The 13,927-nt window shown below is 39.6% G+C and overlaps 1 protein-coding gene across 5 annotated transcripts in view; it reads left to right on the top strand.

The window, feature by feature from the left end:
* Nucleotides 1-11,237, top strand: part of COG2 (component of oligomeric golgi complex 2) — a 44,621-nt gene extending 33,384 nt beyond the window's left edge. For 2 of the 5 annotated variants that reach the window (XM_073338031.1, XM_073338034.1), the window contains exons 13-18: nucleotides 11-208; nucleotides 1,076-1,148; nucleotides 1,683-1,825; nucleotides 5,422-5,561; nucleotides 6,234-6,414; nucleotides 10,795-11,237. In XM_073338031.1, the coding sequence (XP_073194132.1) occupies nucleotides 11-208; nucleotides 1,076-1,148; nucleotides 1,683-1,825; nucleotides 5,422-5,561; nucleotides 6,234-6,414; nucleotides 10,795-10,896 (837 nt within the window). In that variant the 3' untranslated portion in view covers nucleotides 10,897-11,237. Of the gene's footprint in view, nucleotides 1-10; nucleotides 209-1,075; nucleotides 1,149-1,682; nucleotides 1,826-3,297; nucleotides 3,526-5,421; nucleotides 5,562-6,233; nucleotides 6,415-10,794 lie in introns of those variants that run through there. The other 3 variants (XR_012158143.1, XM_073338032.1, XM_073338035.1) reach the window with 3 other exon arrangements.
* The last annotated feature ends 2,690 nt before the right edge of the window (nucleotides 11,238-13,927 follow it).

Raw genomic sequence — 13,927 nt, 5'->3', positions numbered from 1 at the left:
GCTACTACAGCTTTTGCTCAGGCCCATCTCCAATGAAAGTACAAAGGACAACAAAAAATCGGTGGCAACCAGTAGCAAGGAATCCTCTGTAAACCCAAATCCCAGTGAGGACCAGGGAAATGGCGCTCCAGAAACACAGCGTTTACCTTCTATATCCAATACTCAGTTGGTATATATTGCTGCAGATTTGGATAGACTTAAGGAGCAGGTTAGTACATGCTACTATATGTACAAGAACATTTTCACTGATCACATGTCAATACTGTTTGGCATATTGCTCACAACATCTTAAATATTTACTAGTGCTGAAACTAGCATAGTCGAAGTAGGGAGGTATCACAAGCAGCAAAGCTTTAGGGAGGCGCTGTTGTTTTTATTCAATCTGGTTGGTTACAGAGCTACCAGTCCAGGTACAGGTAATTAAGGAGTCTAGTTTTTCAGTATAATGAATTTTTCAGCAGCTGTTGCACTGGCTGCTGAAACCAGATTTTTCCGTTCACTTTTGGCACCAGTTAGCACTGCCGCAGTCTTGCACCTCTCCTTGTGTGAATGATGAACAGCAAGGACCTGGTGTCCAGGGGCACAGTGCAAAATCAGGCTTCATGTTTTGAGCTATTTCTGGTCTAAACAAATATTTACTATTTTAACCTTTGAGCCTCAGCAAGATTTTACTGTTAACAATGAGTTTAAAGCAAAATTCTAAATCTCACAGATGGTTGGGTTGTACAGATCTGCTTGGAGGGTTTCCTGTGCTTTTGATTAAACTGAACTTCCTAAAACCTTTGAAGGAGCCAGCTTGTTACAATAATATGAGTAATATGGTGTTTCGTTAATTCTAATGTTTTGCCTGGAAGGGCCATGGTGGGGGGAGGGCACCAAATGCTTAATGCCATTTTCTCGGATATGTCCTGTATTTTGGTCTTGTTGATTCCCATTTAATAGTCAGTAAAAATATACCCAGTATTTAAACATAACACAGTCTCTCCTTTTAATGCATGGGAGATTTTCAGACCTTGAGAGAACAAACCCATATGTGTTCATAATAATGGTTGTATGCATATCTGGTTTTGTTCAGCTTCCTGAACTCTTGGAAATTATCAAACCAAAACTTGAAATGATTGGCTTCAAGAATATATCCTGCATCACAGGTAAAACTGGGAGTTTGATTTTAGTCATTTGGGGAAACAAAGGGAAAACATTATGTGTATGTATATTCTTGTAATATTTACAAGTAAGAGTTTTTTTAAAAAACTATACCATTTGATAGTTCTTTAAAATCTAATTTGGACTAGAACAGTTAATTAGAAATAGTCTGAAATGGGAGCTTCAGAGCTGGAAAAAATTCTACTGAACTTTGGGAGAGTTTGTATCTGATTCTGAACTTCCTGAGTGTGCCTCATCTCTACTATTACCAACACTAGAAAGCAATTAATCTGATGATCTCCCCCATCCCCCCCCTTTTTTTTCTGGCTGTGACATGGACTTTTAGTAACTATTTCCTAAGCTGAGTAATGTTAAATATAGGATTTGATTGCAGAAATAATATCAGAAATGTCTTTGTTACATATCCTAGAACAAGATGTATTGTATGGAGTGGGGATGGAAAGGGTTGCACAAGTTTGCTTATGTCTGGGGCTTGGCAGTGTAGCTTAGTTTCAGCTTCCACATTTGTAATTCAACAGGAGCCTTGGAAGACTCTCAGGCATCTTTATCAGCCTCCATGCCTACCTTGAATAATAAGATTATTCAGGATTTGAGTGAATCCTGCTTCAGTTATCTGAAAAGCGCACTAGAAGTACCAAGACACTATAGAAGAACCAATAAGGTCAGTGCTGATCTCATGTGAAAAGAAGTGCTCTCATGAAAGGCTGTGAATACAACCAGCTGATGTATTCAGGGTTTCTACCACACCTATCTATAGCTGCTTGCAAATATCCCTACTTTGTGACTGTTTAATTCCTGCCACCATTTCATTCTTGCCACGCTCAAGAGAACTTTAATATGGTCTTTAAGAAAAATATCATACTTGGCTCTTAAAGTGTGACAGTAGTTGCTAAAACCTGCTGTCACCCTTAGGTGTCCTAGAGAATAGTTGGTTTCAAGTAGCAAGTGCCCTTGAGGCAAAACTGTTGTTGGCACCGTTGTCAGGGCAGATTAGAAACAATATGGAAATTGATCTGTCCTCTCATCCTTAGATTTGGTCCTGTTCTCCACAGACCCCTCATCTGTCTTGTCCTAAGTCCGAGTTGTAAGCACAATGGCTAAGTATGATCGTACCTGTTTTGTGGACAAATAGAGAGCGTTAGTCTGTTAGTCACTGATGCTGTCAAGGCTGTTCATTTCATGAATTTATTTTCTTTTGGGTGGGGGGAAGCCTTGATTTAAATAATCAGTTTTAATCAGTTTTTCCATTTGTACTTCAGTTATTTTCTAAAGAATTCTCAATGGTTGATATAACCATTAAAACATAAGAATGGCCATACTGGGTTAGACCAAAGGTCCATCTAGCCCAGTATCCTGTCTTCTGACTGTGGCCAATGGCAGGTGTTTCAGAGGGAATGAACAGATAATCAAGTGATCCATCCCCTGTTGCCATTCCCAATTTCTGTCAAACAGAGGCTAGGGACACCATCCCTGTCCAGCATGGCTAATAGCCATTGATGGACCTATCTTCCATGAAAGTATTTAGTTCTTTTTGGATCCCTGTTAGTGTCTTGGTCTTCATAACATCCTCTGTTGATTTACTACTGAATAGAGCCTTCACTATATTTGGTACATCTTTTTGCTACCTAGGATGGTACTCTATAACTATGTACATTTATTTAAGCATTTATGTAGCTTATTATTTTCAGATTTTTTTAATTGTACATTTTTAGTATGTTAGAAAATGGTGAATCATATATTGCTTATTTTCCAGATAATTCAGTTTTTGCTCATGATTTCTGTCAAGCTGCATTAGGATGGTAACTGGAATTTAATTAAACATAAAACAGCATATACAATGTATTTTTATTAAAACATTTATGTAAAATGTTTTAGATACATAAACTTCTTAACAAAACATTTCACGTACAAGTAAATAATTTATTACATAGAAGGGTTAACTATAATCAGTGAATTACATTGATTATTTCAGGTCAGCCTGGGAAAATTTTTGAATATGCCTAAATGAAAATGAATGGAGCATAAGTTCCTACTCACTCTTGAAAATGAGACAGTCTCCTAAGTTACTTAATTGTCCTTCAGACTTTTAAAACTAGTAGATTTCATCCCCTCCCTCCTCATTTTTATTCATAGACTGAAAGGAAGAGACAAGTTTTCCTGCTTTTTCAACTCCCAATTGATTTTTCAACTTTGAATGAATTTGCACAAATGAAGAAAATATTCTGTGTGCGCCTTCAGAAGCAGCTACTCTTGTCAATAGCTGGTTGAGCATTTCCAGGTTCCAGGTGCTTAGCTAGTGACTTCCCCCAGTTCAGTGATGTGATTTTCTTTAAAATGAGAACTGAGCCACTCAGAGCTCAGGTAAGGAGAAGCTATAAAACATGCCTACGAGACCTCGGGTGGGCTCGGTGAATGATCCTAATGATTTTTGTTGGTGTCTCCTGGAGTCAGAGGCCTGGTCTCAATGCCGGTGATTATCTTGGCCAGTCTTTTGCATCCAGAAGCATAACCCCTTGGTCCCCAACAGGATCAAGCCTTTAAAACAGTACATGGCCTGTGGTGTCCTTTTTTAACGCTTGACTTCAAAAGTTAGATATTTTCCCCCCGATACTGTCTTTATATAGAAAAGCAGCCTTTAACTTAAAGCTGTTGCTAGAGGCACATGGATTCAGCGTACCTATTTTTTATTTCAGTGTTTTAAGAGGTGATGATAATTTTAGGCCTTAACAGATTTTGTATTAAACCTGTTTAAAATGAAATCTGACATTTTTTTATTTTGATGTTTAAATTATAATAAGGTTTTCTTTTTAAAAATCTGATTTCAATAAATCCAATTTTTAAAAAAAAATCAATTATTTTTATCCACCTTGCTAGTGGGAGACTCAGGAGACATGGTTTTATTTCCTGTGTGACCTTGGGCAAAACATTTAGTCTGTCTCAGTTGCCGCTCTGAAAAATGGGGCTTTGCCAGAGGTGGTGTAAGGATAAATGCACTAAAAAATGTCAGGGACTCAGATGCTATGGTAGTGGGGCGATATACGTATCTAAGACTAGGGCTGGCTGGTCAACGAGGGTCGGACTGGGATGAGGAGCCAGGGGTAGGGAAGAGACAAGACTGGGACAAGTTGGGGGCATGGGGCAGAAGGGGTCAAGCCTCGGGAAACTCCCAAACTTTTGTGCCCATTAGAGTACATTCCCCTCCAGAGCCTGGAATGGAACCAAAATTCCTGAGTCTCACCATTACTGTGCTCTCAGGAAATATCTCTGAAATTCCCTGGCAACGTCTCTCCTCCCCCTCTAGTCTGATCCAGATAGCGGATGACTATCTACTACAGCTACCTGTCACTCCATTAGCTCAAATGGCAGAGGTCTGTGGTCCAGCACAGTAGATCCATGTACATGTCGATATGATACCACATGAGAGAATTTATTAAATGGCTACTTCCTGATCTCGGGGCAGATTAATGTGGTGTTTCCAAAGACACATAGTGGAACAGATACCTTCGCCAATGAGGGAAAAGAAGTATTCTGTTAAATGTGTGGCAGTTTCTGGACAATTCCTGAGTCACAAGATTGCAGAAGTTGCACGGAGTACACCATCATGTGGGGATTGCTGACAACAGGCTGATTTGCCTCAATACGCAAATTGCGGGATATACATACAACTGCCTAGGTGACTACTGACTCCTGCCAGTTACATCTTTTCCTGTTCTCAAAACTAGGAGATTCAATGGCAAAAACTCTAAGGCAAAGTGAGGCTTGCTTGGTGATATGTCGTCCCCTTGCAGAACACTGAGTTGAGCAAAATTCAAACTTCTGAAAACCAGGAAATGCTGAGTTATTTGCAGTCCGAGCTCTGCCTCTTTCAGCAATGCCCCAGTACTCCCCATTAACAGACACGTTTATTCTACCACCCCACAGTTGCTGAAATGAACACACACTTCACCTCTCTTTACCAGCTATTCACTCTCACCCACAGGATTCTGTCTAATGCTATTAAAGGACAAATAGGGGAAGGGAGGGAAAGGTTACCTATGCCACTTTTCCCTCTGTTCTCCTAGAGCTGATTTTCAGTTTGAGTTTGGCTCAACTCCACATCCTGCAAGGAGATGACATATGCCCAAGCAGCATTAACATCCTTTTTGCCATTGACTATGCTTTGCGTTTCACGTGTATGGTATATTTGACATGGCATTCTTAAATAACAAGATATTTATCTGCTCTGTTCTCCACCTTGCTTCCTACATGATTTACCAGGAGGTGCCAACTAAAGCATCACCTTACGTCGACAGTGCTCTTAAACCTTTCTACCGACTGCAGAATGAGTACAAGGATATGTTGACGCAACCCAGGATTCATCAATGGTTGGAAAGTGCCCTATCTGAAAGCACACAAAAGTAAGTGAAAAGATGATAGAACCATACAGAACAATCTCAGTGTTTGCCAAAACTGTAACCTTAACTCACCGGTCAGTTTTTTTTATTTCAAAAACAAAGCAGGCATATTCCGTTGTTAGCAAGGTATGTTCATAGGGAGGTGGTGTGGTCTTGTGTATACCACATGCAGGACTGGGAGTCAGGAGACCCAAGTTCTGTTCACAGCTCTGCTACTGTCGGACTGTGTGACCTAGGGTGAAGCACTTAACCTCTGCTGCACTTTTCCCCTCTTTAAAATGCATGTAATAGGTTACCCATTTTTTTAAAAAGCTTTTGAGATCTATGAATCAGGTGCTCTGTATAGGAGTTAAGTATCTTTATTGTTTCAGTAATTACTCATAGTTGAAAATAAAAAGGCATTTAAATATTGGACACCTCAAAGTGTTTGAAATCTAGAAATTACACTTATTCTGTGGGTGGGTAGAAAGACTGCTGGATAGTAAAGAGACATGACTTGTCTTTAACACTGAGCTCTCTTCTCCAAACCTGCTCCTATAAATATCCTGATGAGAGAGTGTCTCATTCTTCAGAAGAATACCATATTATTTTGCCTTTTTCTTGGATCAAATGGCATATTGCCTGAAATCCTTACTTACGTAGGAACTTAAATTCCATTAACCTCTCTTTACTCAGGTATTATGAAACTGTATCAGATGTTTTGAGCTCTGTAAAAAAAATGGAAGAGAGCCTGAAAAGACTCAAACAGGCCAGAAAAACTGTAATTCCAAACCATGTTAGTTCAAACGGGGGCATGAGTGATGATAACAAAATCAGACTACAGTTGGCCCTGGATGTTGAGTACTTTGGAGACCAGGTAAGTTGGAAGAGAAAAGTCTGCTTATTAAAGGGTTATCACTAGCTATTTCTTGTGGACCTGTCTTAGTTGTTTACAGTTTTGTTCAGGTCTGCTAGAAAAGGTTGTATGCAAATGCCTGTATAAGTCTGACTTCCATTAAAGCCTATCTCCTAAGCATAAAGCAATTCTCAATTACCACAAATAAAAACTAAAATAATATATTACACTTTTCCGCTTTATTCATTTAATTATATGGGTTGGGAAGAAGTCTTGCATTTCTTTGTTCAAATTCAATTCAATGATCTTCAGAACTTTCTGTTGTGAGAGTGAAGCATAAGAAGAGATATAAGCCTCTTCTATGGTCGGAGTCTAGAGCCAGAGCAAGCATTTCCTTAATTCTAATTTTGGCTCTGACCCAGCAACTCTTGTGGCCCTGAGAACATTTAACACCCTCTGCCTTGATTTCCTCATGTGTTGGCATTCTTACCTGAGTTACTACGTGAGGAGTAGTTAATCTTTTTGAAGGGCTGTGAAAATGCCAGCAAAGCAATAAGTATTACAATGCTTAAACTTGATTCACTTTTGAAATATCATAATGTCATATATAAAACAAAACCTTAACAAACACATACAAATAGAAAAAATGCACAAGACATGCAGTATCACTAAGCTTTTTCATGTTTTTGTATTTGTAACCCTCTTCCCCCCATCCTCTTGTCTGTCTTCTCTTAACTTGTCACTTCCCTGCAGTGATTGTCTCTTTAATGTGTGATGTTATTTACTTGTATTATCTAGCATGCTTTAGGGTGCTCAAAGAATAAATGAGGTTTCCTCAAGGTAGGGTGTGTGTACACTCCTCACTTCAAATTACGCAAACTGAACGTTCATGCTGAACTATGGACATACTTGGTATATTTTTCAGAAGCAAAGCATAAATATTACTAGCTAAGTGCAGCTTCGTAATATTAGTTACCAAATAATGTCACTTTTTCCCTTGGTTATGGTTGTGGAAAAGCATTTAAGTGTGATGATAAATAAATAGATCCTCTAGTCCATCAAACTTCCTGTAAACACATGCTTCCCTGGTACTGGGGTTTAGCACAGGGGTTAAGGGAGAAGACTTTGTGGGAACCCCTTGTTAAAATAAAAGTCGCAAATATTGTTACTGCTAGGGCTGTCAAGCGATTAAAAAAATTAATTGCAATTAATTGTGCTGTTGAACAATAATAGAACACCATTTATTTAAATATTTGTGGATGTTTTCTACATTTTTCAAATATATTGATTTCAATTACAACACAGAATATAAAGTGTACAGTGCTCACTTTATATTTTTATTACAAATATTTGCACTGGAAAAAATAGAAATAGTATTTTTCAGTTCACCTAATACAAGTGTAACTTTAGCATCCTCATGGCCAAGATGGAGTCTGCTTTGCAGGCAGCACTGGCCAAGAGAAGGCGTGCGCAGGAATGCAGCAGGAAAAATCCCTTCCACCCCAGGGGCACCTGTTCCAAACCCCCCAGAGTGAATGAACACACACACACGCACCCCCCACCACCCACCCCAGGAAAAGTACAATGGATATAACAAAGGGAGATATTTATTTACAGAGGGATGAGAAGAGAAAAACAACAAGGGGAAATATAAGGGGAGCAGTAAAACAGGGTTGCATCCAAACCAAGGCCCCACAGGCCTAGTGGTAGCACAGTCTGAAAGGGCAGACACCAAGCAAATGCGTCTGCACACAGAGTTCAGGAGGCCTGAGCAAAGTTCCAGTTCAGTGCTGAGTCTTGGGTGCTCCTGGTCGTCTTCAGCGCCAGTAAAATTCCCCGAACAAACCCCGCCGGTGCCCTCTTCTGCTGCTCTCTGCAAAGCCACACAGAGCGACCACCTCCCCACTTAACTAGTTACAGCCTCCCTCCTCATTCCCAATGCAGAGTCACAAGCCCCAGTACTCACAGCCCCATGCAGCACTGGGCAGCAGTGATACTGGGTCCAGCTCCGGCCTGTCCTTCTCGGGCAATTCCTCCCTTGCACACTGCTCCTCCTGGCTACTGTCCTTTCCACGCTTCAGGCAGGTTCCCTGCTGCTTCACTTTGCGAGGGCCTGTGGGCTGCAGCCCTTCTCTCTCTTGCTCTTGTTCCAGAGCCCCACCTGGATTTTCCCTCCTTTCACCCTCGCCCTCCCCTCCTGAGGAAAAAGATTTAAAGGGGCCATGTTCTCTAAACCCCAAGGGGTTACACAAGTACTGTAGTGCAATCTCTTTATCATGAAAGTTGAACTTACAAATGTAGAATTATGAACAAAAAATAACTGCATTCAAAAATAAAACAATGTAAAACTTTAGAGCCTACAAGTCCACTCAGTCTTACTTCTTCAGCTAATTGCTCAGACAAACAAGTTTGGTTACAATTTGCAGGAGATAATGCTGCCCTCTTCAGTGTCACCTGAAAGCGAAAACAGGTGTTCACATGGCACTGTTGTAGCCAGGGTCTCAAGATATTTATGTGCCAGATGCACTAAAGATTCATATACCCCTTCATGCTTCAGCCACCATTCCAGAGGACTTACATCCATGCTGATGGCAGGTTCTGCTCGATAACAATCCAAAGCAGAGGGGACCGACGCATTTTCATTTTCATCATCTGAATCAGATGTCACAAGCAGAAGGTTGATTTCCTTTTTTGGTGGTTCGGGTTCTGTAGTTTCTGCATCAGTGTTTCTCTTTTAAGACTTCTGAAAGCATGTTCCACACCTTGTCCCTCTCAGAGTTTGGGTGGCACTTCAGATTCTTAAACCTTGGGTCGAGTGCTGTAGCTATTTTTAGAAATTTCACATCGGTACCTTCTTTGCGTTTTGTCAAATCTGCAGTGAAAGCATTCTTCAAACGAACATGTGCTGGGCCATCCTCCGAGACTGCTATAACATGAAATATATGGTAAAATGTGGGTAAAACAGAGCAGGGGAGACACAATTCTCCCCCAAGGAGTTCAGTCACAAACTAAATTAATGCATTATTTTTTTAACAAGCATCAGCATGGAAGCATGTCCTCTGGAATGGTGGCCGAATCATGAAGGAGCATACGAATGTTTAGCATATCTGACATATAAATACCTTGCAGTGCCGGCTACAAAAGTGCCATGCAAACACTTGTTCTCACTTTCAGGTGACATTGTAAATAAGAAGCAGGCAACAGTATCTCCCGTAAATGTAAACTAACTTGTTTGTCTTAGCGATTGGCTGAACAAGAAGTAGGACTGAGTGGACTTGTAGGCTCTAAAGCAGTGGTGGTCAACCTGCGGCCCATGGGCCGCATGCAGCCTGTCAGGGTAGTCCTCTGGTGGGCCGCAAGACAGTGAATGGTGAACCACGGCCACTGGGAGCTGAGGGTGGCTGTGCCTGTGGATGGTCAGTGTACACAAACTGTCTCGCGGCCCGCCAGAGGATTACCCTGATGGGCTGCAGGTTGCCCACCACTGCTCTAAAGTTTTACATTGTTTTTTGAGTACAGTTATGTAACAAAACAAAAAATGTATGTTTGTAAGTTACACTTTCATGATAAAGAGAATGTACTACAGTACTTGTATGAGGTGAATTGAAAAATATTATTTCTTTTGTTTATCATTTTACAGTGCAAATATTTGTAATAAAGATAATATAAAGTGAGCTCTATACACTTTGTATACTGTGTTGCAATAGAAATCAATATATTTGAAAATGTAGAACAACATTTAAAATATTTAATAAATTTCAGTTGGTATTCTGTTTAAAAGTGATTAATCGCAATTAATTTTTTTGAGTTAATTGCGTAAGTTAACTATGATTAATCAACAGCCCTAGTTACTGCATTATTATCAGTTTTAACTCTGTCAGCACAAGCTGACTTCAGTTAGGAGTGTTCAGTTCATGCACACATAGCATGTTTTAGATCAGATCCTCTATAATTGCTGAGAAGATAAATTTGAAAATTATCCATTGTTACAGTAGAACAAAATAAACACCTTAAAATTATTTCAGTAGTTTATTTAAGCAATAGTTTCTTGTCACACAAGGCACACTTGTCAAAAATATGTCCTCAGAGAGCTAATTCTCATAAGTGGTAAGTTTGCTGGATAAACTTTATAGGGATCATTAGCAACAGGCACCCTGGAAAACTGCTAAATATTTGCCTGCAAAACGTATTAAATGAAAATTCTTAAAAGTTGGATAGTTCTCTCTTTACAGAGATGAACACGTATAATAATGGACTTTGCTTTGTCAGCACACAACAAAACATGATATGCTTCTTTTCTAGATTTTTACAATAGAATAATGCAGACAAATAAGGTGTCTACCTTATCCTACAAAAAATGTCAGACAACAATTTAACCCTGTCTTCCGTGGGTTTTTTTAGATGCAAAAGATGGGATTGCAGACAAGCAACATAAAAAGCTTTTCAGCTCTTCTAGAGCTTGTTCTCGCTGCCAAGGATCAGACTACAGTGGAACAATCTTAAATATATTTGAAAACGTGTGATGAGGATGAACCAGGTCTCCAAAAACGGGAGGGAATTATTTCCCTCTTCTTTCTTTTACCAAACTATGTAGCAATGAAGTGCTTCCTAATGCGTCTCCAGCAACAAGTCAATGCATCTTCTGTCAAGATACCCAAAGACTCGTTTCAACAATAAATTACAAGAGAGCATTCAATGTAGTTTTCCATTGTATGGAAGGCAGTTTAAAGCATTCTAAACTTTCTACTTTAGATTAAAAGCAAAGCAAATGTTTTTATTTTTATTGTAAATCTTAATGTGGAAGAACTGACTTAACGATTAAAATAAATATATAATAAATTGTCTTCCTAACTGTGTCATTGAGTGGGGGACGGAATCGTGCAGTGGAGTCCATGGGTTTAGGGGTTTTTCATCAAAATGTTTAAATCCTGAGTCATCTTTAAACTTAATTTTCAAATGGTGATCCTATGTGCTGACATCTAGTATATAAATGTGCAACTCGTGGCTACTTTCAGACTTCTAGAACTAATGAATACATATACAACGGGAAAACTCTCCTAGAATATAGTGCTCACTGGAATGAGAACACTTTATTTCTTGTTGTTGCAAAATTATCACAACTGTGTATTTTCCCCTCCGAGTTGGATCTTGTGGAGTCCTGTGAAAGAACTGAAAGCTTTTATTGTCCCTTTAGCTGAATTTTTCTCAGAGTTTATTTTATGACACTTCTTACCCGGAAGGATCCTGAAGCACTTCACATGCTATGAATCATTTTATCCACCAATGAAATGTAACCACATCTGGGGTGAAACGCAAATAGTGTTAACAGTGCTTAGCCAACACTCCACTGCAAAATTTTAAAATAGGAGGTGAAGACTGGTTAGTTGCACAGATAGACTCTAAGTAGGCTGAAAGTAACTTACCCAGTCTGGAATTTAATCAGGCCACCAGAACGAGTGGTACTCACTGATAGTGAGTGAGTAGTCGATCTTTAATTCTAAGCAGCAGCATTGGCTTCAGTGTATTCAGTATGCAGATGGTGTTCTGCTCTATAATCCCAGCACATGAGACCTAGCTTCATCAGTGGAGCAAATATTACTGTACTTCTGTGAAATCAGGCTTAACACTGATGAGTTGGATGAAGGAACTAGGAGAATTGCTGAGCATGGTTTGAGTGGCGCTCAAGGCGCTGGCTTTGACCTATGAAGACCTGAATAGTATGGGGCCTGGTTATATGAGGGACTGCATCTAATCAGGCTGTGCTGCCATAGTTGAGATCAACAGTGACACTCAAGTTAGAGCTCTCTCAATATAAATGAGGGGAAGATGGTTTCCCATTAGCGTCTTGACACTGGGATTCTCCTTGGTCCAGAGCCTGCATTTATTAACCTTCCAGGAGCACTGCACAGCCCACCTCTTTTCAGACATCGAGGAAGGCTGAAGACTTGCAGTGAAGGAGTTGGAGATGGTAGAATGTGTATGTGGTGTTTCATGCCATGTCTGGGTAGAGCGTCTAGTTTTTGTCAGAGGCTATTACTTGGAGATGGTATTGTATTAAAAATATACTATGAAAAGCTTTCATTTTCTCAGGGTTTCTCAGGCTTTGGGTGTTTCCTGAAGCCCTAGCTAGGTCCAGTTGTTTTACATGTAAAAGGCGATAAGAGAATGGGACTTTGTATAGTAGTAGCAGCAGTGGCTTGTTTTGCAAAGATGTGATATGCTGAACGTTGTCAAAAGTGATAGCACTGTGTGGAACCCACGATGTGCTTGTCCTCACAAGCAGACTGATAACTTAAGTCAGTACCTTTACTGCCCTGGATTGAGGACTTGTAATGCCTTGGACTGAACTAACATTGGATTTTGTGTGTAAGGTGGGCTGTGCATGACTGGTTGCTAGGCTTGTCACTTTTCTCAAATATAATTGAGTCCTCTTCCTATCTTTTTAATAAAATGCAGTTTGAAGTTTGCTATTCTCAAGCTATTACTGTCAGCTTCCCACTGAGTTTCAAATACAACATGTAACATCCTGACTGAACAAAAGAATACACTGAAGCTTATTTTGGCAGTGTGTTCAGTATACAGTTTACAGTAAGAATTGTTCACCTGTTAAGAATCCATCTTTTAATTTAAATGTAATAGAATCTGGCCTCCATTTTCTAGATTTACAATATTACTGTCTCAATTTCTGTAAAATAGTGGGAAATCATGTCTGACTGGTAGCCATTGATTGTAATTTAAATTGCAGTCAGCATCTCTTCCTGAAAGCCAGGAATCATGCCTTTGTTAGTGCTGTGGAAGATGGACACACTTTTTTTAAGATTCGTGGAACCACTTTTTACTTCGTGGAATGTGCATGGATTTAAATTCAACTGTATTCCTGACATAATAGTGAATTCCAAAGCCTGCATGGGCCACTAGGTGCAGATGGAATATTTTATGTTTCATTTGCCAAACCTTTTTCTCTAAACCACAAGGTTCTTTCCTCTTTTCAGGACCCCCATGCCCTTTTGTGTATATAGTTCAATTTATTTTCTGCTGAAGACCAGCTTTAAATTGAGAAGAGGAAGCAACCACCATATAGCAAACAAGTGAAGACTTAAAGGGTCTTTTGGCTGTTATACAAATGTATATTTACATCTTAGTTTTCTACATCAGTGTCCCTAGTCTGTGCTATTTTTGATTTAAAAAAAGGAGAGTAGTATTTCAGTACCTTTTGGTGAGATTTGTAATAACCTCTTACAAGATACCAGATGAGAGGTGAAGTGGTCCCCTCCTTGAAAGCTGTTTAACAAGGCACACTTTCCAAATAGTGTAGGGGAACTGGAACAGGAGAATCTATCTTGTCTCTGCAGTAAATATTTTGATGATGGAGTGTTTACCTCCTTCCTTCAAAAACTCATTGGATTTTTCAGGGAACATCTAGTTTTGAAAGATCCAGATTTTGCACCCTACCTTTAGTCCTCTTCTACATAGATTTTTACACAACTGGCTATTCCTAGTAACTGAGCATTTTCTGTATAAAGTAGATTCGTGG

The sequence above is a fragment of the Lepidochelys kempii genome, chromosome 3 (assembly GCF_965140265.1).
Source record: "Lepidochelys kempii isolate rLepKem1 chromosome 3, rLepKem1.hap2, whole genome shotgun sequence".
Lineage (NCBI taxonomy): Eukaryota > Metazoa > Chordata > Testudines > Cheloniidae > Lepidochelys > Lepidochelys kempii.
The sequence above is the reverse complement of the archived record's forward strand: the minus strand, read 5'-3'. Positions and strand labels throughout refer to the sequence as shown.